General features: G+C 38.5%; 1 protein-coding gene across 3 annotated transcripts in view; it reads right to left on the reverse strand.

Annotated features, from left to right (window-relative positions):
- Positions 1 to 25,871, reverse strand: part of tmeff2a (transmembrane protein with EGF-like and two follistatin-like domains 2a) — a 222,714-nt gene that overhangs the window by 78,799 nt on the left and 118,044 nt on the right. For all 3 annotated transcript variants that reach the window (XM_088353044.1, XM_088353045.1, XM_088353043.1), the window contains one exon: positions 16,235 to 16,261. In XM_088353044.1, coding sequence (XP_088209170.1) covers positions 16,235 to 16,261 — 27 coding nt within the window. The remainder of the gene's footprint in view (positions 1 to 16,234; positions 16,262 to 25,871) is intronic.

Below are 25,871 nucleotides of genomic sequence, written 5' to 3' on the forward strand. Positions count from 1 at the left end.
AGCAAAAAAACAAAACTAAAAAGATTTGAATATGAGGAAAATCATGCTCGAACTATCAATGTTAATTTTTATTAAAAAAAAAAAAAACATCAACAAAAAACATTGGTCAAGAAATGTGTATTTGTCGCGGTTGCCCTGGCGCCCAATCGGCTCCAGCTGCGGCTTGTTGACAGATTGACTTCTATTTAAGCTCAGTACTCTCACTCACCCTTTGTCAGTCCGTCAACGAAACTTTGCACCCGCAAGACGTGGGTTTTGACTCTGTCCGGTATCCCAATTGTGTATCCACCCCGGTATTGATCCCGTCTGTTTCGTCCTGTTTTGATTTCGGTCTCCAGTCTCCAGTGTCTGGTATCGTGCCCGTCATTCTTGTCCTGTCTTATATCTGTCTCCAGTCTCCCATATCTGTTATTAATCCTTTCAATCCCGTTCTGTCCGGTATCGACATCATCCGGCCGGTATCGGCTCGTGTAACTGGTATCGATATCTTTTGTCGCTTGCTTTCTGTTGTTCCACACCAGACTTCTGTCTTTTTTCTTTCGCCCAGCGATCGCCGAATCACTGGCGTTTAATGTTAACCTGCATGACTGCCCCATTTCCCGTAAAATAAAAGCTTGTGTGGGAAACGTCACGCATTTGGGTTCTCCTCCTGTCCGGTTCTTGACAGCATTCCTTTTAAATAGGGAAATCCCTACACTTTGTGGCACTGGTTTTTGTTTGCATTAGACAATACAGTGCTGTCTAGTGGTCAAATATTGCACAGCGGGGCTGTAGTATGAGCTCTTTTGTCTTTGTTATGTGTTGCAGAAATATAGAAACGAGCCTTTAGATGTTTGAGCTGTCGAACGTCCCCTCAGGAGAATCGTCCCCAAAGAAGAAAAAAAGCTGGAAAATTTTTTGAAGCGAGAAAAAAACAGGAACCTGTTTAAACGCCGATTACGATTATTTAGGTCACGGAAGATGAATAAAACAGCGAGTTGCTTCTAGGTGATTTATTTTCGAAATGCTTAACGAAGACATAACCCCCCCCATCAAATCAAATTATCATATTTTATGAACTTATTCAACAAAATATTGTTGTCTTTGAAGCTGCAGACATTAAAAATTGAATCATTTTTTGTTGATCTTATATCATGAAATCAGCAATAAAAGATTTAGAACCGATTTTTAGATCTCATCCTGAAGTAACAGTGTTGTATAATAATATTTTCCGATCTTTATTTGAAGAAAGGTTCGTCAGATACATGTTATTTGTTGATGCGCATCCTGTCCCGTTCCAAAACTTTTGCAATGCATAATAAGGCCAATACAATTTCACGTTAAATTATTGTAATGATATTATTAACAAATTAAAACAAAATATTTAGTAATGACTGGAATATGTAGACATTATAAAATATTTTTTTACCACATAAAAGCGGGTCATCATCATCATAAAAGCATTGTCTTCAGAAAAGGAAAATAAAGCATATACTGTAAGAGTAACTTTATATTTTGACTCTCCTCTTAAAATGTGGTGGGTGCGGCTTGTAATCAGGTGCGCTCTATAGTCCGGAATTTACGGTGTATATATATATATATATATATATATATATATATATATATATATATATATATATATAGATATAGAGATATATATATATATATATATATATATATATATATATATATAGATATATATATACACACACACATATATATATATATATATATATATATATATATATATATATATATATATATATATATATAAATATATTATATATTTTTAATTTTTTTTAAATGTATTATTATTTTTTTTGAAATGTTGCCAATCTGTCTTTTTCTTCTAAAACAGTTCTCAAAACAAGATTCCATTTGTAACGCAATATATTTAAAGGTGAAAGGCGGAGCCTCATTTAATGCAGCTTTGCTGACTTTGTTGACTGAAGACTCTGTTCCTTGCATTTAAGCTCATACACTGGCTTTGCATTCTTTTGCTTCTGGTTTATTGTTTGGACATTTGTTAGTAACTTAGTACCCAGTTGCTAGTTTGTTGCTTTGTTCCCTGCATTTTCCATTTCCAAGTTCAGTCTTAGTTTTTTGTTTGTACATGTCTGATTGTTACTTTGTTCCTAGTTTTGTCAATGAATAACCTCCTTATTCCGAGCACCCCTGCCTCAGTTTCTGCTTCCCCCTCTTCCGAGTCTACACGCAAACACAAACAATACCAAATGCTTTTCTGTAAAAAATTGGAAGAACTTTATTTTGTGTGTATATTTATGGGATTCAACTCTCCAGTTACACCAGAACCTGAGACTCTCCCCTACTTCCCACGAAACAACCACCCCCAGCCCCCATAAAATCCCACCATTATTTCCAAGATGACAAAAATATATGGCCATCAAATCCTTAATGCAGTTGAGATGGAGGGCCGGCCCCAAGGTGACCCCAACGTTATCATCCGCCTCGCTCTTCATTCGAATCCCTCCCATATTACGCCCTTCCCCCTCTCAACAAGCCAATAGGAATTTTAATCATCATTTCAGAGCGACGTGATTGGCCGTTTCCCTCTAGAGATGAAGGGAATCCGACAAATTCGCTTGGATCCCGTCCCCCTCGCTTTAGATTACAAAATGATCCCCCCGCCAAAATAAAAGCTTATCTGCCCAACCTTTCGCATGAGAGGTAGATGGGCTTTAATGTGCACTTCATCGGTTCTATAGGGTTGGTATTAAACCTGATCTGGAGAACTGAAGCAGGACTTAATGTGTGCACCAAGCTTGGCTTGGAAGTTTCTTAAACTTTTTATTACACTTAAAAAGGAACATATAAGTCAGGGATAGGACAGCTTTTCTGTTGCTAAATTCAAGCAACATTCAATTTCTAAAATACGATTAAAAGAAAAAATCCTGCGTTCATCGTGTATTTTGCAGAGCCAGAATTATATCTACGATCTACAAAAGCGATTTTTAATTTTCCGTGTGCATTTATTAAGACATATGATTTTAGATCTTGAGTAAATCATTCATATATTTGTTTGTGGCCAAAGGTAAAAATGACAGTTATATGTAGCATATATTTTCAGTTGCAGGAAGTTCTTCCCATTACAAGTCACAACTTGGAACTGATACCTTAATTATTATAAATGTCCATAATTAATACGTAGTCATTGCTCTAATATACATTTCATAGTGTCTTGTCTTGGAGTAGCATGCACTTTTTCTCTTGGGGGCGACCCGTAGGGAGCGCTGACACTTAAAGGACAATGTCATACAAACTAATGCCAGCTGCCGTTAATCACAAAGGAAGAAGAAATGCGATGACAAAGCGAAGCCACCAGCGAGCAGTGTTGGCGTCATTTTTAAGCAGACTTGCATGATCAAGCACTTTACCCAAAATTCAAGCACTTTCCAATCCTTGAAAACACAAATTTAAAATTCAAGCATGTTCAAAGATTTCAAGCATTCATACGAACCCTGAGAAGTACTTTAATACAACATGACAGCCCCTGCCAGAATAAAAGCTTATCTGCCCAAGCTTTTACATGAGAGGGAAATGGACTTTAATGCACACTGGTTGGATCCCCTAATCACTAGGGTTGCAGGGGACTATTTCCTGTGGTGTGTCTTGGGCAAGTACAGCCTGGTGGCGCCCATCCCTGTCTAGGCCAACATCCTCATCTGGTGTTATTTCACCAAAGAAGGAAATAATAAGTACTATAAAAGACGGAGTTTACCTGGCAGGTCCTGAAAGGGCAAAAGAACCAGAACCCTATATCAGGCTGCGTTAATTGGAGCACAGGATTGGGGGAAAACTCAGTAACATGCATTATAAATGACAAGACTTTGAAAGTAATTTAATAAATAAATAAATTACATGCCAAGTGAGAAAAAAACAAACAAACAACCAAAATCATTACAAATCTATTTTCAGAATTAAAAAAAAAACATCCATATATGCCATTAAATAAGATAAAAATATAATTTAATACATTTAAATGAACATTTCTGGTATTTGAAAAATTATTTTCAAAAGAAAACCTTAGTATTTGTATTATTTTAACACCATTCACAGTATTTTTTCTTCTTTTACAACGGTTTAAAGTTTTTCTCAGTATAATAAAAAAACAGAAATATTTTTTAGCTTTTATAAAACTATTAAATCATTAGGAATAATAATTTTAAATTATTTCAAAAATAGTTTTAGTGATTTATTATTTAGGAAAGTAATTGGTCACATAGTTTGATAACAGTACCCCGATTTTAGGTAACCTGTAATGGCTCCCTATCAGCTTAAGATATAATATTTAGGTTATGTTCGTATTATACAAAATTATGCTTGGACTTGCCCCCTCAAATGTTTCAGATTAAATTTCCTTCTATGTTCCTACTTGGAGTCTTTGCTCGGAAAATGCAAGTCTATTAGCGTTTCCAAGAGCCAAGAAGAAATCCGCAGATTCCAGAATGTTCTCTATTCGAGCCTTGGTGCTGTGGAATGCCCTGCTCCCTGAGATTCAATCTGCAACCTCAGTGGAACTGTTTAAATCTAGGCTTAAAACACACTTCTATTCTATAGCTTATGAATGACCTATATTTCACGTTGACAATATCTGTGCAGTGTTCTCGTCTGCCCGCGTCCCTGCGTCCTAGACGCATCATTCTTGCTGGGGACGCATTGTGTCAAATTAACGTGCGTCCCCGGGACGCAACTTTTTTGACACCAAATTGTCATTATTACCCGGTTACTTTTTTTTTTTTAACAAAGATTTACCGCACTCCAAACTTTTCGCCAGGCAGATCCGCCATTGTTGTTTTGGTCTCGCGCCGATCTCGGCAAACGAGATCTCGTTGCTTCGAGATGACGTCATTGTTTTGGTGGTTGTCGAGTGAAAGAGAAGTATGCCTCCATAAAAACAGTTGGTATTAGGTGCAAATAAAAAAAAAAAAAGGTAATTTCTTCAGTGTCGGTAATAAGTCGAAACATAATACAGAAAGTGGTAACAGCTGCAATAATTCCGGCACGAAAAAACGTCGGAGAAATTCTTCAGAAGACCGCGAAGGCAAGGAAAACATGTGTTTTGAAGCGAAGGATTCGACAAAAGATAAACAAAAGAATACTCCTAGCAGGAAAAGGACTTTGCTGCCAAAATGGACTCAATTATACTCCTGGTTACGCTATGAGGAGGATGATAATGGAGGCTACATGTTCTGTGATACGTGCACCCAGCGTGACAAAAAAACTGGATTGCATAAATCATTTCGCAATAAGAACTTTCAGAAAAGCACATTGGATCGGCACAACGACAATGAAAACCACAAATTAGTTATGGAAATTCCGTTGCTGCAATTGGACCTTGAGAAGGCATTACAACTATGGCGGGACAGCAAACCGCGAAGAATATATGAACTGAAAAATCTGAAGTGATTAAAACTGCATGAATATATAGACTAATATTTCAGCAATATTATTTTGTATAATGTACAATATTTTTGTGAACAGAAAAATCTGAAGTGATAACTGCTTTTTATTAAACTGAATGAATATAGAAATTTATATATTTATTTATATATTTGTTGCCGATTTACAATTTCAACCTTGATAACACTAAATTTTGGGGACTCATAGATCTCTGTTGTTTTTGAGCATGCGAGTCCCCGGGACCCATCACTTTTCAGAGGTAAAATGAACACTGTCTGTGTATTATTTGTTATTGCAACATCCATTGCAGCCTGGTCATCCTGGAAGGGGGGATTAGCCCATGTGCGGTCTCTTCTCAAGGTTTCTTCATTTTTCTCATGCTGAGGTTTTGAGTTTTTTCCTTGCCTTAACGTAGGTTTTGGATCAGGGGTTGGTGTAATCGTAGTCTGTAGAGCCCTTTGAGACTTCTAATGATTGAGGGCTACAAATAAACATGACTAGACTTATTTTAAATTATTACAAAATAACATTTATCGTACTATTTACGGAATGATAACTGAGCAAGATGGTTAACCACGGACTGCCTGAAAAGAGCCAAAATCTGATTTTGGTCAGATCTGGTGGAAGCAGTTAACTTTGGTGGCTAGTGGGATAAGCTACTAAAACAAGCCATTAAACGATTACAAAAGCAAGCTTTATTTACCCGGGGCAGCTAACATCAACAATTGTGGCTAGCGGTAAACCATAGCCCGCAGCCGAGTGGCTAACAAGAGCGGCTAGAGAAGGAAGCAATGTGGAAAAAAAGTCAAAGATGCTTGCAAAAGTTCGACATCCCTGCGGCCGATGGAAAACTTTTCTTTGTGAAAATCCAGGGATACACCACCTCGTGTTAGCAAGTCGGTGTATTTTTGTAGTATTTCTGTAGTAGTATTTTTCTATTAAAGTATTACTGTACTAGTATTTGCTAGCATTTCTGTGGTTATAATTTGTGATATTTTTGTAGTATTACTGGATAAGTAGTTCTGTAGCATGTTTGTTGTACTGTATTTCAGTACTATTACAATTGTAGTATTTCAGTAGTAGTTTTTTAAGAGTATTTCTGTAGTATTTTAGTAGTATTAATGTACCGGTAGATGTATTTGCGCAGTATTTTTCTAGTGGACTTACTGCAGTATTTTTTAAGAATTTCTTTAGTAGTATATCTTTAGTTGTATTCTGTAGTAGTACTGTAGTACTGTATTTTCACGCCCATAAGGCGCACACAAAGGTCTCAGATTTTCTTTAAATTGCAGGGCGGGCTCTATCGGGCAGTGAACCCTGTCTCTCATGCAGAGTTGCAGACGGAGACCAGCTCGATGGCCTCAGGGTTGGGCGCTCGCTCCAGTGACTGGGAGGTCACTGGTTCGAGCCTTGTCCGAGTCAAGACTTAAAACATTTTTGGGTGAAGTCCCATGTTTTTGTCAGATCCTTCACATTTTCAACTAAATGTGACATATGTGTCTCCTGTGGCTTTTAAGCGTTTCTTATTTGATTGCCATCATATCCTGCTTGCGCAGAAGAGGAGGTGTGACATCAAACGCAATGCATTGTTAGCGGAAGTGCTCATGGATGCTAACTCGGTAGCGTGCCTGGAAATTTTAAAGGTGCAACAGACTTGTCCCCCCAAATATTATTATAATCTAAAATCTCACCTTCCTGTCATTGAATGCTTTCCGTGTTTTCATCCACGGAAGAACGTGGGAACCGAGCAGTCGTAAGATAATTGTAGATTAATGAATCTAAGGTTTGCAAGTTGAAGGCTGGAAATGAACTCTGACAAGATCTTATCTGTGTGTTTTACTTTGGAATCTATACCTAAAAAAACCACAACTAAACTCAGATTTTCTCCCTCTATTGATAAAAACGGAAATAGAACCAGCTACGTAGAGCGCCTTTTAACACGGTGCGCCTTATAGGCATGAAAATAAAGTAGTATTCTTTTTAATGTATTGCTGTTTTCTTTTTTTAAGTTGTACTATAGTTTTTTTGTCGTATTGCTGTAGTAGTATTTCTGTAACATTTCTGTAGTATGACTGAAGTTGCATTTCTGCATTATTTTTTGTAGTATTTCTAAGGTAGATTTCTGTAGTAGTAATTTTTTACTATTACAGTGGTAGTATTTTCTAAGTAGTATTTTTTGTACTTTTACTGTGGTGATATTTCTAAGTAGTATTTTTTGGTACTTTTACTGTGGTGTATTTCTGTCAGCAGTTTTTGTAGTTTTTCCATGGTCAATTTTTTAGCATTACTGTAGTAGCATTTCTGTGGCTGTAATTTTGCAGTATTTCTTTCTACAGTAGTATCCCTGCAGCACTTCTGTAGCATCTTTATAGTACTTCCAGCAAAATAAATATAGGTCCCTATTCTAAAGCATTAATTTTGGCATTTAGTTTTGTAGTATTTTCTGGAGTATTTCTGTAGTAGTATTTTTGTACTAACCACCCACAGGGACAATAGGGGACAAAGCTGGCACACAAAAAAACAACAATATTTTTAGGAATGTTACTTTGCTTACTATTGTAAATAACGTCATAATACTTTCCCAATTTTTGTTCAGGGGACCAGATGAAAAAGCCTGCAGGGCCGCACGTGCACGCCAAAAGCCATGTGACATCCAGTGACCAATCAGGACACACAAAGACATGAGGGTGGGCCGGCCAACATGGTCGAACCTTATCGCCAAGCGGTAAGATTAGATTACTCCCGTAAAACTTGAGTTAGTTGCCATGGCGATGGCAAGGTGACTGGCCTGGCGACTAGAAAACTGGGACTGTGACAGCAGGTCAGGTTGAAGAAAAAAAAGCATTGGAGGGGATGGAGGTCGTCCACAAATTTAATTTCTAGTCTGTTCTTGCGAGAAATTTCAAAGTTGGAGAAGATAAACGAGGTCACTGTTTAGTTCTGAACTCACCTGCCCCCCAAAACATGGATATATCATCGCAATTTGTGTATATATATATATATATATATATATATATATATATATATATATATATATATATATATATATATATATGTGTGTGTACTCTTTTTCTTTGAGTAATTTTAGTGAATTACCGCCCCCTATGTTTGTGAAATTCGAAACGTTTGTCTAGGCCTTCCAGAATCCAAATTCGAACAAATTCGAAATTGGTTCAGCTGAACCTACAACATTATCACAGTGATGTTGAGCTGTGAGGACCCCTTCTAAGGGCAGATTCCTGAAAGTAATGCCGAAATGCGATTGGTTAAACGCTTTGATATGAAAGCACACGTGTGAAAGAAGCCAATGCAGCGTAGAAGCAATAAAAGGAAACTGACAGATAATTTTGAATTATTGTCCATGTTTATTATCATTTGTGGCTTTATTTAGGCAAAGCACAAAACGAGCATCAGTAATCAATTAACAAGTATTGGTGCACAAAATATGAACAACATCACATGATTCAGATGTATTTAGGCCAGAAGACAAGGTCTTGCGGGCTCTCACGGCCCACCACTGTCTAAACGTATATACAATGGATATTTTATGGATATTTAATCTAGATATTTATACAGTTCATTTTATAGTTTCATTTAAGTATGGGGTAAATGGATGCTCCAAGCCAAGTTTCATTGGTCCTTGACGACGACAGAAAATATTCTGATTCTGAAAATATATGTATATCTGAGATTTTGACCCGCTCTTAAAAAAAAAAAACGTCAGATGAAAGAGTGTAAATGAAAGCAGAGCTTGATCAACGCAGAGAGAGAGAAAAAAGCAAGAGAGCGTTGACAAGAACGAGCACGGGGCGGGCTGTTGTGGACAAAAGAGAATGGCCCCGGGAAAATGGCAAAAATAGATAACGGCGGCGAGAGATGTGGGAGAAGAACGGTGATAAGAAAAAGTCGGAAGATAACCGAGGACAAGACAATGCGGCCGAGGAACAACACCGCGACATTTCTTATTCTGTTCATTACTTGTTCCGACACAAACGTGCCAGGAATTGAATCCTATTTCTTTTTACTTTTGTTCACTGTTTCAGTTTACTAGTTTACAATTTCAGGGATGAAAAGAATTCCTTTTGGTGATTGCTAAGGATTTGGATTACGTTTTTGGGAAGGACGATTAGTAACTATTTCGGGAACTAAAATACTTACCATTGGTCATCGTTATGAATGTGTGATCTGTTTTAAGAAAACAACAACTGTTATCCTCTATTTCAGTTAACTTGTAAAATATTTCCAAAATTAAAATAATGATTTCAGGTCACTGGTGCAATCTGTTCTCCAAAATAAGTCATTATTTCAGTTCACAATTTTGGGTATTGAAATCATCCTTGTTATCTATCCATTATATGCACCGCTTATCCTCAGTAGGATCGCGGGGGTGCTGGAGCCCATTCCAGCTATCTTCGGGCAGTGGGCAGGGGACACCCTGAACTTGTTACCAGCCAGTCGCAGGGCACGCAGAGACAGACAATTCAATCGCTCATTCACACCTAGGGACAATTTGGACCGGCCAATTAACCTGACATGCATGTTTTTAGGATGTGGGAGGAAACCGGAGTGCCCAGAGGAAACCCATGCAGGCACTGTGAGAACATGCAAACTCCACACGGGGAAGTTTGATCTAATAACTCAGAACTGTGCCGCAGGCGCGCTAACCACTCAGCCGCCGTGCTGCTTCTCGTTATTCATCTCTACCAACATATAAAACATATTATGATCAAAACTATTATTCACTATTTCATGACTTTTGGTCATCACAACCAATTTTTTAATACATTTTACAAAAGAAAATGTAACTATTTCAGTTCAGTACTCCGGGAATTAAAATATTTTCCTTTGAGTCATTGCTACGAAGTGGCAATTCATTTTACATATTCTAGGTTTAATTTTGGGGGGTCGATGAGATCCGCCCGGAGTTCATTAAGGCTCTGGATGTTGTGGGCGTGTCATGGTTGACACGTCTTTGCAACATCGCATGGACATCGGGGACAGTGCCTCTGGATTGGCAGACTGGGGTGGTGGTTCCCCTCTTTAAGAAGAGGGACAAGAGAGTGTTTTCCAACTACAGGGGAATCACACTTTTCAGCCTCCCTGGTAAGGTCTATTCAGAGGTACTGGAGACGAGGAGGTCGAATCTTGGATTCAGGAGGAACAGTGTGGTTTTCGTCCTGGCCGTGGAACACTGGACGAGCTCTACACACTCTGCAGGGGCTTTAAGGGTGCATGGGAGTTTGCCTCTCCGGTCTACATGTGTTTTGTAGACTTGGAGAAGGCATTCGACCGTGTTCCTCGGGAGGGTCTGTGGGGGGTGCTTCGGGAGTATGGGGTACCGCACAGTATTATCTGGGCTGTGCGGTCCCTGTATGCCCGGTGCCAGAGTCTGGTCCGCATTGCCGGCAGTAAGTCGGGTTCGTTCCCGGTGAGGGTTGGACTCCGCTAGGGCTGCCCTTTGTCACCGATTCTGTTCATAACTTTTATGGACAGAATTTCTAGGCGCAGCCTTGGTGGGGATGGAGTCCGGTTTGGGGGCCTCAGCATTGCGTGACTGCTTTTTGCAGGTGACGTGGTGCTGATGGCTTCCTCAGGGCGTGATTTTCAGCTCTTGCTGGAGCGATTCGCAGCCGAGTGTGAAGCGGCCGAGATGAGGACCGGCACCTCTAAGTCCGAGACCATGGTACTCAGTCGGAAAAGGGTGGCATGCTCCCTCCGGGTTGGGGATGAGATCTTGGAGGAGTTCAAGTATCTTGGGGTACACGAGTGAGGGTAGGATGGAACGGGAGATAGACAGACGGGTCGGTGCAGCGTCTGTCGTCATTCGGACCCTGTCGTGGTGAAGAGGGAGCTACCGGTCGATCTACCTTCCTACCCTCACCTATGGTCATGAACTTTGGGTCATGACCGAAAGAACACGATCCCGGATACAAGTGGCCGAAATGAGTTTCCTCCGCAGGGTGTCTGGGTTCTCCCTTAGAGATAAGGTGAGAAGCTCAGTCATCCGGGAAGGACTCTGTGAAGAGCCACTTCTCCTCCGCATTGAGAGGAGCCAGTTGAGGTGGCTCGGGCATCTGATAAGGATGCCTCCCTCGGGAGGTGTTCCGGGCATGTCTCACCGGCAGGAGGCCCCAGGGGCGACCCAGGGCACGCTTGAGAGACTATGTCTCTCGGCTGGCTTGGGAACGCCTCGGGATCCCGTTGGATGAGCTGAAGGAGGTGGCTGGGGATAGGGACATCTGGGCTTCCCTTTTAAGGCTACTCCTCCCGCGATCTGACCCCGGATAAGCGGAAGATAATGAATGGATGGATGGATAGGTTTAATTTTAAGAAGGAATCCTGCAAAAACTATTATTCACTCTATTATTCAGTTCTGTCACGGTTGCCACAGCACCCAATTGGCCCTGCTCGTGTGGTGCAAGCTGCGGCTCGTTGACAGATTGGCTTCCCTTCTATTTAAGCTTAGTGCTCTCACTCAACCTTTGTCAGTCCGTCAACGAACCACTGCCCCGCAAGACGTGGGTTTTGACTCTATCCGGTTTCCTGCCTGCATTTCCTCTCCGGTATCGTTCCCGTCTATTTTTGTCCTGTTTATTTATTCTCTCCAGTTTTCCTTCCCGTCTAGTTTGTCCTGTTTAATTTTGATATCCTGTTTGATATCAATCCTGTCATTCCACACCAGACGGCTGCCTAACGTGCATAACTCCCAATTTTCTGTAAAATAAAAGGCTTTGTGTGAGAAACGTCACGCATTTAGGTTCTCGTCCAGTTCTGGTTAATGACAAGTTCACCATTTCTGGAATCAAAATAGTTACCTTTCGAAATCACATTTTACATAAAAAGAAAAACAAATACAATGTTACCAATTGCAGTTACTTATTTCCCTATTTGAATAATGACAATATTTTCCCTAAACATCCCAAATTTGTAACACATTATACATATTTTACGTTAAATTTACAAAAAGCATTGCACCACTATAGGACACCACTTAAACCAAAACATTTGAGTGTCTTCAAAGGCATTTTGGCAAGGTCTTTTGATATTGACTGTAGAATTGTACATAACAATCCACCTCAAGGGTTCATCGGGAGGTACATTCAGGTTGTCAGTACTTCCAAAGTCACTTTCAAGAGGATCCTCACTTCAACTTAAATTCACATTTCATTTTGGTTGTTTAAACAAATGAAATCCTTTCCTGGGTTTAAATGAGCCCTGAAATAGAAAGAGGTAAGACTTCCACTGTGCCTTGTGAGCCTAGGAAGACTCCACTGTTATTTTGAATTTTGAGATAACCAGTTCTTCATATAAGAAAATAAAACTCCTCTAGTTGAAAAATCCTGTAGTTGAAAGCTTCTGTGATTGGCTGTAGAACAGTACATAACAGTCTGCCTTAACTTATTCAATGCCAGACGTTTTTCCTCAAGTAGGAAGTGCAGATGCTATCCCATTTTTGCTATTTTGACTCATTTTGGAAGGCGTACAGAAAATTGGGTTCTGTATTCATATAGGCATGGATAAATAAATAAAAAACCTCAACACTAATCTTTCAAAGAAAAGTATGTTTCTAGTTTTTACCATTGTTAAGTACACAACAGTTGAATATTGCTAAGTTTCGTGAAAATACTCGTTTCCAAAAAATTTCTGAGAGAAAAACGTTTTTGTGAAAAGATGCGTTTCAGGCAGAACCTTCACTTTGGTTTGCATTTGTGATACTTTCAATACTGAAGCAATGTGTTCCATAAAAACAGGGGCACTTTTCTTGCTAAATAACATTTTATTGCAGGGAAACTTATCTGATGCATGAACTATTTAAGACATTTTCAGCAGCCGGTGTTTCCGGTGACGTGATCACACGCTTTTGGTCCCTATGGCGATCACGTTCCTGCAGTCGTGCACGAAACATCATCCCTCCCTGACCAGACGAAGGTCATCTTTTTTTCAAAAGAATAAGCTCTGTAGAAGAATTAACTGCCTATTACCATTTGCATTTCCACCTACTTGTCATATGGAGCCGCCTACACACTAGCAACACAAGGAAGTTGTGCTTCTTTGATGTGGGGACAAAGATTTGACCAATGCCAAGTTATCTTATGCAGATTTATACTGAAGTAATTCCCAGAGGTTTATTACTTAATGATGATCATCAAACCCTTTGTCATAGATTTTTCAAATAAAACAAGAAACATATTTTTTTGGCACTCATAGACAATCCTTCTGGAAACACAATAATACGTTATGGCATCAAATGAGTTTCAAACAGGTGAAATCCTTCCTCTGGGTTTAAATAGAAAACATTTAGACTTCCATTGTGCCTTGTGGGGGTGGAGGACTATCTAGCATTCAAGGGATGAGGAGGATATTTTTAATGGATGTTTATCAGTTCTTTGTATAAGAAAATACAAAGGATCCACTTTTTGAAAGTTTTTGTGATGGCCTATTGAATTGTACATACTAGTCTGCTCGCAGGGTTCATCAGGAGGTACGCATACAGTTTGCTAGTACTCCCAAAGTCACTTTCAAAACCGAATCCTCACCTCACCTCAAATTCGCATCTCATTTTGGTTGTTTCAACAGATGAAATCTCTCCGTGGGTTGAAATGAGCCCCCAAATAGAAAGAAGTAAGACTCCCCTCGTGCCTTGTGGGGGCGGGAGGACTCCGTTGGCATTCAAGTGACCTATTTCACTGCAAGGCTAACTCTTATCTAAACGAAGCAATTTGTCAAGGTCAAAAGAGTGTCCTCTAACTTATCAAAGCTATTTTCTGCCAGGAAGGGATTTTCATTATTCCGCTAAGGACAGAAGAGTAGCCGGGTAATTACTCTTATTTATGACGTCTCCTGAATGCCTGTCACTCTTTTGTGTCTTTTAATTGTCTGTAATCTCGACACAGCCGCCTCGTGTTATTACAACGTAAAGCCTGCAAAGTCAGCAGCTCGTCTTTTGTCTACGTTAAAGGTTGACTAATAAAAAGATAAACAGTGAAGCTAATTGAAATACAATAGCCTGATTGTTGTTGTTAATCTAATGATTGGAACCTCCGACATTATGGATCGGTCGCAACTTCATTTATTCAGATTCATTTACTCCCAGGCCCGCGTCGATTCCAATTGGAGATTATCAAGCTTAGTTTATTATATATATATGCATATATATATATATATATATATATATATATATATATATATATATATATATATATATATATATATATATACATATATATACATATATATATATATATATATATATACATATATATACATATATATATATATATATCATCTCATTAGCTGCACCACTTATGGTGCTGGAGCCCATCCCAGCAATCATCGGGCAGTGGGCAGGGGACACCCTGAACTGGTTGCCAGCCAATCGCAGGGCACACAGGGACAGACAACTCGCTCGCTCATTCACACCTAAAGACAATTTTGGACCGGCCAAACCACCTGAAATGCATGTCTTTTGGAATGTGGGAGGAAACCGGAGTGCCCGGAGGAAACCCACGCAACCACGGGGAGAACATACAAACTCTGCACAGGAAGTCCGGTAGCAGGCCGGTGTGAATCATGTATTTTACAGATTCACAAATATTTCTGCGATTTACATATGTGACTTTTAATCTTGCGGGGGCATTTATTAAGACATGTAATTTTTATATTTTGGGAAAATCATGAATACCGTATTTGACAGACTAGAATTTGCAAATTTATTTATAGTTTGGCTGGGTGTGCGATTTTACTTCCGGTGAGAGTTATCCGTGAAATATTGCCAAATAATACCAAGTATTTAATGTCACATGTTATTTTCACACTCAACCAAAAGAGGTCTCTCCAAGCCAGAGTTGATCATTTCAACATTGCCGGTGTTGTGCCCAAAAAATAAAAAATAATTTTGTGTTGGGTTTTATCAAATTAATTTCCCCCCAAAATGTGACTTATATTCAGGGGCGACTCATATATGTTTTTTCTTTCTTAATTATCTTTTTTTGGGCTGGTGAAACTTATACTCCGGGGCGACTTATAGTCCGGAAAATACGGTATAATGTTTTTTGAGACTAATCTCTCCCCATATATGTGTAAAAAAGATAATATGTAATATTTATAAAATATGTAGCTTACATTTTCAGTTACCCGAAGTTTTTCCCATTACAATTTCCCACTGGGAAACGATTCCTTCATTTTTTGCATGGTCCTTTGCAAATATAAATAAATGATATGTAATCCTAGAATTAATACACATTTTGTAGTGCCCCATTTAGGTGTAGCATGCAGCTGTCTTTTGGGGCACGACTAGTAGGAGGTCATGATCCTTTATAAGATAATGCCAGACAAACTAATGCAGGCTTCCATTAATCATGAGGGAATAAGAAGGTCAAAGGCAAAGAAAAGCCCCCAGAGAACATTGTCAGCGTCATTTTTAAGCAGACGAGTTAAAAAACATTGCAAATATTCCAAGTAATCTTTCTTTTTCAATTCTCATGAAAAAAAAATGGGTTCACAGATAACCACCAATTAATCATTGACAGACCGACCCCATTTACTGACGGCTGCTCAAGCCCTTCTATAAAACCATATAAAAAAACATGTATATGTTAAATTTTTGCAGCTAAATTGACAACAGCAAAAATCTAGAGGTGAAAAAGCTTTCCAGTTCAAATCTTTGTGATGCATTTTATTTCTCCTTCACTGCCACGAGTGCAACTTGGCTATATGAACTTCAGTGTGCACTAAGCACTAAATTACGCACAAAAAAACAATAATAATAAAATAAAATTGTGAGGGATTGTGTAAGTGTGAAGGATTAAATCCTCGCAAGGTTGCGCAATCTTACCGTCGTCTCCTGAACCCGAACCGGCATCTGCGGGGCAAAGCAAAAGCACTAATTAGTAAGCATTTTCAGTGAAATGTCATAACTGAGCGTATAACTTTAAATGTATATACATTTCTGACTGTGTTAGTAAGGATTAAATGTGAAACAATTTGGACACATTACAAGAAAAACACAATAACCAAAGCAATTCTGCAAACAAAATTACTCCACTCAGTAAAAATGTGGTAAAAAGATGTCAAAGTTCCATAAACATCATTTTTTAAGGGGGGTTGAAGAGTGAAAGTTAATTATTTATATTTATTTTTCAAGATTTTGAAAATAAGTCGTTTTGGGGGCTGAATTTGAACCAGATCAGACGAGGTGAACAGGACTAAATTTGGTCAACTGTGAATGGACTAAACACTGACTGCCCATTTTGCACATCTGGTTAACTGCTCCTCTTGCACTCTTTGCACTACTGTATAATACTATACATAGCTATAATTATTTAGTATATTATTAGTACTTCAATACTCCAACTCAATACAACATTTTATTTAAATCTGTACATTCAAGGAAACTGTGCGGGTCAGATGTATCGACATTACGTTCTGTATACACGTGTACAAGAATGACAATAAAGTATATCTGAATCTGAATCACTATTTTACATGTTTGATTAGGGACTTAATCCCATCTGAAACAACCTAGGTCCAGGCCAAAGTTCGACGTCTTTTTGGAATTTGGACCACATAAGATTATGTAAACAGGCTTAATTTTAGTCCAAATTGAATGGAGTAAATATGGATTTTAGATTAGATGTGTGTATTTGAAATATATGATTTAACAAATGATTAATTTAAATTTAGGCCATAATCCAAAGTCCAAAAGATCTTTTTAGACTTTAAATTTGGACCATATTAAGCGAGGCAAGCAGGACCAAATTTGGTTCAAAATAATTTCACAAATTTTAAATGTGTATATTTGGACTCAATGATGTAAAAAATTGACTACTGTTATAACTTGCAAAATCTAACATCCAAAATAAGTCTTTTTGTGGACTGAATTTGTGCCACAACAAGGTGGACAGGACTAAAATTGGTCCACATTAAATTCACAAAACATTATTTTAGATGTGTATATCTGAACAAAATCATGCGACTAGTCTAGATTTGTGCTAAAGTCCAATGTCCAAAGGAGAACCCCCAATTAGAGGTCACATGGCGATCTCACGGTAATAACCAAAACCCACGTGGAGGGGCTGCGTAGGTACTAACCGTTCTGGACCAAATGGCGACCTGAGCCAGAATAACGTATAAGCCAAAGAAATCTAGAGCAATTGTGATCAGAAAAGAAAAAGGGTGTACGAAGCCTTAAAAAGGAAGGCCAGGGGGCAAAAGCAGTGGAGCTCGCGTCCTAGGGAGCATGGACCTACCCAAGAGAAAGATCCTGCTAAGATATTTTTAAAACACACTGTCGACACCATTTAACTTGCACAAGTGAGGGAGAGCCCATTTTGCAAGCTTCGTGGAGAAAAGGGCACTATGGATCCACTGGGTCAGGGTGTAAAGTACTGTAGCTCTCACCCATGGAAGATACAGGTAGCTCCAGGATTGGGTGCTCGCAACCCTTGCTTAGACCTTAGGGTGATGCATCCTCGTAGAACTGACAGTCACATGGGAAGAGGGATGCGAGGAAGCATCCGAAAGGAAGAGAGCCAAAAATAATGACCTGTTGCGTAACTGCAGGGGGTAAGGGTGGCAGACTTGGTTGTTCCCAGCTAAGGTGGGTTGTAGAGGAGGATGCTCACAGCCATGGGATTAACAGGGAGGGAAAGGAAAACAGCAGCTTGCAGGATGGGGTACCGCCATCCAAAAGACATCTCGAACCACATAGGATCAGATGGACATGAATAAATTTGATCCACATTGAATGAACAAAACATTTGCTCTAGATGTGTACTTTGCGACTATATCATGCTTTTAAAAGGACTATCCCAGACTAATCACAAAGTCCAAAAGACGTATTTTTAGGAACTAAATTTGGACCACATTAGATAAGGACAACAGGACGACATTTAGTCCGCAGTAAATGTATTTAACGCTATCTCTAGAAGTCTGGTTCGTGAGTAGTCCAACATCCAAAAGATGTCTGGTGCTACGGGGGATCTCTGACTTGAGAGACCAGTTCCCATCCAACAAAAAGCTTTTGTAGAAAAGACCTAGAAAAGGCGGCAAAAAAGATGAAAAAGTTCCACCTAAAAGACTTCTTTATTTGGTTGAAAAGTAAAAGTTAATAAACTGTTTAATAAAATAATTTCAAGAGTCAAAGCTTAGACCAACTTTCCTATTTACCGTGCAGGTTCTATCATAGCTGAACATTTTCTCGCTATTAAATCCGCGAATCTGTAAAATATCTGATCGTTTGAGGTAACGTTTGTTTTGAACCCTCCCAAAGAAAATGTCATAAAATCCGATTACATTTAAACGCTCGGGCAAGGTTGCATCATTTCCTTTGATGTGTTTGCTAGCTTACTGCAACGCCAAGAAATTCAGTTGAGGTCGGAAAAAAAAGGAAAATAATAGTTTAGTTGCACCGGCTGTAATCAAATTCAATTTAGTGAATAGCTTCTTAGTTGTGAAAAAGAGGAGACAGATGGCTTCATCACAATTTGCTCGCGAAAACAACAGAGTCGCTAAACACACATCATTAAAAGCAGCCGACATGGAGGAGGGAACATCTCGGAGGAGGAAGATGACGACTGAGAAGATTTGGATTGGAGTTCGCTAATACGAGGCAGGGAGTTTAAGATCGAAAAATTTCATGGACACAGAACAAATAAAGTAATCCCTTGCTGTATCGCAGTTAACTTAGAGTGGTTTCGATACATGGTGGCTTTTCATTGTGTACTGTATTTTACATTCTGATTGGTTTAACAGAGGAAAATGCTTTCTATTGCCAACAAATTTGGACCTGTCCACATGCTAAACTTGCTCTGGAGGCATATGCATCTCTTTGGCGCTCATCAGATGGTCCCTGGCACTTATATATAGCGTATTTGTAGGACAGAATGGCAACATGATGGCAGCAAAGTATAATTTAAAGTAAAGTGGGCCTGGTTCTTAATCCGTACAGTTGTGCAATAAAACAGCAAGATTATTTATACAATTGAAATTTAAAGGTACCAATAATATTTGGGGAAAAAAAACTTTGAAAGTACAGTTTTTAATTGGTTAAACAAATACTTGAGCCAGTAGATTCGGTTTGTTCTTCAGCAATAAACAAACAAATATATAAATAAATAAAGGTTTGTTCCTCACGGTTTTGAAACACAACCCATCACGAAAAACAAGGGGCTACTGTGTTCAAAACAGTGGCAGAATGTACGTTAATAATGTCAAACTGAGAAAAGTTTATATTTCCCTGTGGTGGTTATGTTCCCCCCAAAAAAGTAAGAGGTGAAATTCAGGAAATAGTAGCTAGTGATGTCCTAAACCAATATTGGAGTAAGATTATCCCCCAAACCAGGAATGAAATTTATTAAAAAACCCTGATATTATCTCTGATATTGACATTCGAAATCAAGGAATATATTCTGAACTCTGCTCCTGGATTCAATACATTTGTTATCGTGTTTTTTATTGATGTATATTATTTGTTGAACCAAGATGGCGGTACGCCTTAGTGCAGCGGCTCACAGCTCTAATTTTCTATTTGTGACTGTTCTCTTGTCTATTTTGATTTCACTTCTTGACACGTTTGGCCAATAATGCCTACAGTTGCCATGACCTTATGAGTTTTGAGTCTGAATTATGACGTTTTTGGCAACTCTTAAGCCACATTTGATAACCCATAAGAAATCAAAAGAGGCTGCGTGATCACTTACGAAGCCGTGCAGACGGCGTAGGGATCGCAAACAAAAGCGAGGCAGTCGCTCGTGATTTGATACTAAGCTAAGGGAGCAACATCGGCGGGACTGCAAAAATGAATTTGGAAACAGCAGAGAAGGGCATGACGGAACTGTGCCTCAGCCGATCAATATTTATTTGCTGATCTCGCCTGTCAACATTATTTCAGTGATGTGGAACTATAACGGTACCTGCCATCGTCAGAGACACAACATGGCCGAACGTCGACATCCTGTGGTGATTACTTCAAAGACTCCAAATTAATTTAATGACCCCCTATGTTCCTGCTCAGAGCCTTCGCTTGGAAAATAATGGCCTGCCAGTGATCCAAGAAGAGATCTGGAGGTTTGAGAGTGTTCTCCGTTCGGCGCCGGTCTCTTAGATTTGATCTGCAACCTTAGTGGAACTGTTTCAATCTAGACTTAAAACACTTCCATGTTTCATGTTGGTGATGTCTGTGTATTGCAACACCTATTGCAGCCTGGGTCATCCTGGAAGGGGGATTACTTCATGTGCAGTCCCTTCTCAAGGTTTCTTCATTTACCTCATGTTGAAGTTTTTGAATTTTCACTTACCCTCTTGTAGGTTTTAGAACAGAGGATGATTTAATAATAGTCTCTAGTCTTTAATAGTCTGTGGTCTATGCAGCCCTTTGAAACTTGTTGTGATTTAAGGCTCTATAAATTAACATCTCAGTGTCAGTGTTAACCAAAGTCAATATTTCGGAAAAATAATTCACAAACATCATCAATCTTGAAATCACATCGTATCAGTATTTGAAATGAAAATGCTGTATTGGGAAATTTCTAGTTGTAACCTTAGTTTTTATTCACAATTAATTTACAAAAAAAACGAAAGAACAACATTTTCCTAGACTCGTTGAACAAATCGTCATGTGATTTTTTTTTCTGTGAGTATGAAAAAAGAAACTTTGTAATTATACCCCCCCAAATAATGCCTTTTATAACACATGAAAGCAATAATACGTTTGATACTCACAGGTTTAGAAAATGATTATTCTTGAATAAACTTAGGAGGAAGATTAAGATCATGAAAAAAAGAAAGAATTTTGAAAATAATTATTTTCATATGATTGCAATATTACTATTAGGCAATAGCGTGACAACACCCACCAGAGGGCGCCAGGCAACTCATTACATGATTAGGCACACTTGGTGCTCATTAAAATTCCAGCGCTTAAGGACAGCAAGAACTGATCCCCAGTGTCAGATCGTTGGTGTGAGTACCCGTCCACAACGCTCTATAAAAACCCTCAATGCCTCCTTTATGAAGAGTAAGATTTTGTATTTATCCAGCCTCTCATTTTTTTGGACTGTGTTTTTGTTACCCGTTATTTGATTTCCTTTCATAACTTAATTTATCTCTAACTTAATCTGTCAACTTGACTCGTGTGTCAGCAAGTGGATCCTCTCCGACCAATGTAACAGATATAAATGTACCTATATTTAGTTTATTTAAAAACAATAACAGTTAAGTATTTCTTAAACTGTGTATGCAGAACTCAATTGATATTTTATTATAATACTGCGCTTCTGACTGCATTGACATTGCTGATTTCACCACTTAACAACACCACTGGCTTGGTTGTCGTAAATAAATTATTTCTGGGCCATTCAAGAAAAATAAACAATCCGTTGCAATGCTCTTCTTGTGAATCGCGGAATAAATAAAACCAGACGGCAGGGCGAAGAAGATTCCACTTTTCTGTGGAAAAAAGGAATCGGCAAGAGAATGCTCACGTAGACCCTCAAACCCCGCATCGGGCTAGTAAGAGGATGGTTGATATTTCTGCTCTAGGGATCTTAGATGAAAGCGGACATGAAAAAAAGGCAAGCCGAGTATAAAGGCTGAAAAGATAATGGTACGGTTGCATAAGTCTTCAGCGCTTGACTGAAAATAACCTCTTTTACTGTGGACCTTAGTGGCCTCTCGCGTGTGTCGAGTCAATGTTTTAAGCTAGCCGACCACTCTCTCTACTAGACTTCTTTCTCGTAAATTTCACAAAACCACCTGAAAACACAACATGTTCATTTGTGAAAGGGATACTGATAAATACAGTCACCGTCTTGATGGACCAAAGTGAAAGTTTTTTGTGTCATGCAGTGAGTTTCCCTTTTTCTGGAGGTTCCTGGTTATCTATCACGCTCTCTTTATCTCTCCCATCACTCTCAAACACACCTTATTTGGTCTTTTAAGGGGTCCAGTTATTCTCCTTACAGCTGCAGTCACCTGTCTTGATTTCCCTCCTATAACATCTCTCCCTCGTCACCACTTAAACGTGCATTCTCTTTGGCTCTGTGCTAGTTTGCTGTCTTCCATGTCACTATCCAATCATTTTTGTCTCTGATACCTGTTATTCCAGCGTATCAGACCTTGCTTGCCCTTCCGGATCACTAGTACCACCTGACGAACTTTTGACTGCCACCCTGCGTGTGTGATTGTGTGTGTGAATGGGCAATTGTGAAGTACAATATAAAGTGCTTTGGGAGGTCTTCAGTGACTTGAGAAGCGCTTTATAAATGCAGTCCATTTAATTTCATTGACAGACGGAAGGCAGAACTGAAGGTTGATGGATTCTACATAGACACATTAACGAGGTTTAAAAGCCTGATTGGAATAAAAATTCTTTGTTTATACTCCATCTGGAAAATGCTTATTAAAAAAAGATTTATTCCGAATAATAATGCTGATTTGAAATCCAAAGTGCCCGGGACAATAACCCGAAATTTTAGAAAAAGCATTCTTTACAATGCCAGATATTAAAGATAGGCTAAATGTGTTGCTAGAGATATAATATAGAAAATAAAATACATTGTTAAGTAAATAATGTAATGTTTGTTATTCTGTTTTTTTGACAATAATAACTGCTTATAATTTGTGTGATATAAAAAAGGGGAAGGATAAGTAGATCATTTATTCTTTTTTACACTTAGACACCTGCAAATAATTCTGCTGATGATGCCAGGTTTTTCCATTATTTTGACCATTATTATTGCACACAGTTGTTGTGTTTTGGCTCAATTTTGGTATTTTTAATTTTTATTTTGCACTTTTATTTGTTATTATGACTATTTCAAACTGTTACTATTAGGAAACCATGGTGCTTTGAGTCCACCCCCTTTAGCTGATCTGCTTTCTTTTAACCTAGGCTTGAGGATGGACCTTTTAGAATAGGTTGGAATTTCTTATCTGTAGGTTTGATACAGTACTTTTCTGTTCTCCTTGCAAGATAAAAATCCATTGTTGTCTCCCCGTTTATTTGAGTAGATTCTAATCCAGGAAAGTATCAAAATATAAGAAAAGAACTACACAGAAACTCAATACGGCTTTTATTTCGTTGATCTAGGAATCGAAAAAGAATTCAAACGGATCAAAAGTGGCCTCAAATCAATGTTTCTACTGTCCAAGAAAACTGAAAATCTGTTCATAATTCTAATTTCATCCTACTTGGATCAAATGTATGTAACAGGTGGAAATTCAAATCCAGAGTTGGTCAACCGAGACCACCTAAAACATTCCAACACGAGGAAATATCAATTGTTGGAATCACACTAGAAAAGTGCAGCTACAGAGAAGAAACGAGACCCGCCGGTGTTTTGGCTAACAGATGTTGACGTGTCAAGCGAGGAGAATAACGGCAGCTGACCGTCGAAACAATTCAAACCTTGTAAAGTAGGAATAGACAAACATCAGCTACCATCTCCGCAGGGGTACCGAATGCAGATGCTTTCAGGGAATATCCAAACAATTCATTAAAGAGAAGAATCGGAGGACGGGCAGGAAACTTCCTGGGGAAGTAAGTCTATCTAGCCTTTAACAGGCTGGTGTTGACTTGTTTTCACTTTTTATAACAAACACTGTTCAAGGTTGAAAATAGTATTTTTCAAAGAGATGAAGAAATGACTTTAGGGGCAAAATTTAGAGGAGCTAAGTACAACAATTATTTTGTTTGATCCGAACACTGATTGTACTTGTCTATTTTTGTACTAAATCGAGTTTAAAACAGATCACATTTAGCCTAACATTCAAGGCTCAAAAGAAATCTTTATTTCATATATTCGTGAGTACTTTTCAAGATGTGAAAAATATGACTTTTTGGGGCAGACATTAGATCAAAAAACAATTTTGGTACAAACATTGGTCCATGTTTGAAGGAATAAACACAACCCAACTTTAGACATCCATTTTTGGAGTAAATCATGTCTAAAAAGTGACCAAAGTAGCTTTAGCTCAAATTTCAATCTTTACTTGGTAGATGTTTGAGTCTTTTTCAAGACATTAAAAAGAAGACTTATTAGGGGCTAAATTTACACGAAATACAGACGCCCCCCTACTTACAACCATTCGACGTACCATAAACGGTAGATAAGAACATTTCTTTCCGGATGTCAAAATATATCCGGACATTTCTGTAAGTTTGATTTTGTATTTTTACGAGTACAGGACATTACTGTAGCTCTTCTATCCGCCACTACCGGCGTGTGGAGGTGTGAGAGGTCCCCCAGCATCCACCCGGAAGAACAAATGCGGCTTCTACTTAGTTCTTGTGTATACATACTATGTGTACTGTAGCTCAAGCGTGCGAAGAACTTTGACGTTTTTATTGTTAAATATCTCGTGCATCTATTCGATATGGTTGGTGTCAAGTGTAAAGAAAAGGCGGCCGTTTCTTTTGAAACAAAAGTGGAATAAGAAAGCTTGATGCGGTTGAGAAAATGGTTGGATCCCTTTTTTTCGGCCACTCTAACACCATGGAAGAGGACCTATTGAAGCTTATCTTCCAAAAGTAACACTTTATGGAATATATTTTTTTATGAAATGTTTAGTTTTTTAGTAAAACAAAAATGCAGGTTACTTATACAAGCCTTAAACATACTTATATAAACCTTAAACATACAAAATACAGCACTGAAGCAACTTACGAACAAATTTAACTTAAGAACGATCGTCCGTCTCGTTCGTGAGTAGGGCAGTATCAGTAAGTATTTTTGGACAAAACTTGGTCCACAACCCAATTTTAGATGTCAATTTTTGAAACAAATCTTGTTTAAAAACGGACTGGACCAAATTCATCCCAAATTTTAACGGTCAAAATATATCTTTATCCGGTTGAAATAGGACAGTCTTCTTTAAGACCTTGAAAAGACAGCACTTAGGGGGATAATTTTAGAGTAACTACTCTTTTGGGACTAAATTTGATACACATCCAATGTGCCGAACAGAATCCAATTTCCAAATGTGACCTAAAATGGACCAGACCAGATTTAGACTAAAATCCAACATCGTAAGCTGTTTGAGATAACTTCTTTGCATTTGTATAATATCCTGAACACCAAAAGACTTTTTTAATGGTCCACCAATATACGACCATGATATACTACATTTTGTTAAGAGATACAGCTCTTATTGAATGACTGTATTTATCAAATCGGTACTGACCAAAATTTTGTATTCATTTTTGCTCCAGTATTCAAACAATAAATCCAAACTCAAACAAACCCTCACACAACCAAAGGCAAAGCTGGTGAGAAAAGCGGCCATCTTTGCAGTGGTTATTTTAATTTGGGACCAAACTTGAGAGTGTTTCAAAAGAGACCAAAACTGTCCATATTTTCCAAACGGTTTAAGAACAGCATTCAATCTACTTTGGATACGTCTTGGCTTGGGATAGTAGGCGAATTTTACAAGATTGTTAAAGGCTTAAATTGTGTTAAAAGAGAAAAACAAGA

This window comes from Urocampus carinirostris, chromosome 14 (genome assembly GCF_059441175.1).
Source record: "Urocampus carinirostris isolate Australia breed hairy pipefish chromosome 14, RoL_Ucar_1.0, whole genome shotgun sequence".
Classification (NCBI taxonomy): Eukaryota; Metazoa; Chordata; class Actinopteri; order Syngnathiformes; family Syngnathidae; genus Urocampus; species Urocampus carinirostris.